This window comes from Galeopterus variegatus, unplaced genomic scaffold (assembly GCF_000696425.1).
Source record: "Galeopterus variegatus unplaced genomic scaffold, G_variegatus-3.0.2 Scaffold7539, whole genome shotgun sequence".
NCBI classification, from domain to species: Eukaryota; Metazoa; Chordata; class Mammalia; order Dermoptera; family Cynocephalidae; genus Galeopterus; species Galeopterus variegatus.
Window position 1 is genome coordinate 40,120 of NW_007733650.1, and position 2,053 is coordinate 42,172.

At 35.7% G+C, this 2,053-nt stretch overlaps 1 protein-coding gene across 1 annotated transcript in view; it reads left to right on the top strand.

The window, feature by feature from the left end:
• Nucleotides 1-2,053, top strand: part of SOAT1 (sterol O-acyltransferase 1) — a 39,455-nt gene that overhangs the window by 25,221 nt on the left and 12,181 nt on the right. The window contains exons 6-8 of the mRNA XM_008592054.1: nt 271-395; nt 707-752; nt 1,458-1,587. Coding sequence (XP_008590276.1) covers nt 271-395; nt 707-752; nt 1,458-1,587 — 301 coding nt within the window. The remainder of the gene's footprint in view (nt 1-270; nt 396-706; nt 753-1,457; nt 1,588-2,053) is intronic.

Sequence of the window (2,053 nt, forward strand, 5' to 3'; positions counted from 1 at the left end):
TTAGACTCTTTTGTAATTTTGCATTATTTTTATGGAATGTTAATAGCCTCATTACACATGTGCCTGCTTACTCTTTTGCAGATTGTTGCTTTACACTCTAGAAGTTATCTCAGTCACAGGAATAACCTAGTTTAGAGATTGGTAATATTCAATTAATTTAAGAATAAGTCATTTTAATAGATCAAGAAAAAACAACATAAGCTAAGAGAGGTCATTTTATTTTTCCCTGTTCTTTGCTTCCTTATTTTCCCCTTTTACTTCCACTGACAGAAATCAAAGAGCCTTTGGTCTAAATATAGTTTTCCTTTTCTAGGCACTGTTCCAATACCCACAGTCAACCAATACTTGTACTTCTTGTTTGCTCCTACTCTTATCTATCGTGACAGCTATCCCAGGTAATGGCACTATGGAGTAGAAATGTGGTGAGCACCAGAAGTGTGGCATGAGTGAGGTGGGATAGGTAGGCATGGGCCAGTTCACGTAGTGCTAGGGACTTTAGAATGAGCTTTCATTTTCTGTCAGGCGTGGGAAGCTGCAAATGGTGATTCTAGCAATCTAATTTGATTATAATAATTCTTGACAGAATTATGTAAGTATTTCATATGGCCATAAATGATGTTCTGTGTGGGAAAATACTAATTGTGCAGGTCTTTATTCAGGTTCAAGTATTTATTTAGAAAACTTATTTTATTTCTTCCTTTTTTAGGACTCCTACTGTAAGATGGGGTTATGTTGCTATGCAATTTGCACAGGTAACTTTTTTTTTTAACTGCCTAGGGTGTGTTTATTGGTGGGAGTTTGGGATTTATATTTATAATATCAATTTCATCTATTTAAGTCTACTGGGAGCTCAAGAACACTTTCTGTTGAGACCATGAAGTCTTCTAAACTATTCCTAGTACAGTAAATGGTGTTTGTTTTGCCAATGTCAAAAGTAATTTTCTTTAGTAAAAGAATGTATTATTTTAATTAAAGTAATTCTATTTAGTTATTTCAGTAAGCATCTACATTAATTTCTCCCTCCCTTCCTGCTTTTTCTGGGCGTGAGGAAGAGATATGTGTGTGGATGTGGTCTGACTCTTCCCCCACTCCTCCACATCCCCTTATCAGAATCATAAATCCCAGAAGATCCCATTGTAAATTCTTGTCTCAATCAAATTCCCATTTATGAAATAAAAGTTTTTTGTTATGGGTTTCATGTAGCAGGAAAAACAGTCTCTAAGAGTAAGATCTTTTAAAAACGTCATTTGTAAGGGGTTAGGAAGAGATATGGTAGAAAATAGGCTTGAGCAATCTCTTTGAAGGATTATACCAGTCATATATTAGTGTTAAATGGAATACATGTAGAAAACATTAGTTTAAGGGTCACACAGGTACTTTCTTTTGGAAGAAAAAAATCACCTTCCATCTTTCCTTATCAAGCCATCTTTATTATTTCTTTTTTTTTTTTTTTACAGGTTTTTGGTTGCGTTTGTTATGTGTACTACATCTTTGAAAGGCTCTGTGCTCCCTTGTTTCGGAATATCAAACAAGAGCCCTTCAGCGCTCGTGTTCTGGTCCTATGTGTATTTAACTCCATCTTGCCAGGTAACGTGGGTACTTGTTAATTTGGTCATTCGTAAATTCACAGGGTAATAGAAAGCTATTACTTAAGAGCACCTTTGATTTACCTGCTTTTTCTTCTAAACTTGTCTACACATCAATATCCATCTTGACCTCTTTTCCATCTATTTTAGAAATGAAATGTCCTTCTTCCACTCTCATGCCAGTCTTTCCATTCATCTTCTGGCTTTCATTCAAGTTTGGTTTTCTCTGATAGAAGATAGTCCGTAGTTATGCTTTATCCTTTTGTTCATCATTCAGTTCACTGTAATCTTGCTCCTATTCCCACCAGGCCATGGAAACGCCCTTTGTTAAAATCACTAGTAACCTCCTGATTCTAAATCCAGTAGACGGTTCAGCCCCTATCCAATTTGAGCTTCATGAAGCACTGAATATTGCTGACCACATATTTTGAAATCTTTCTTGCCACATTTCTTATTCTCAGTCTCCA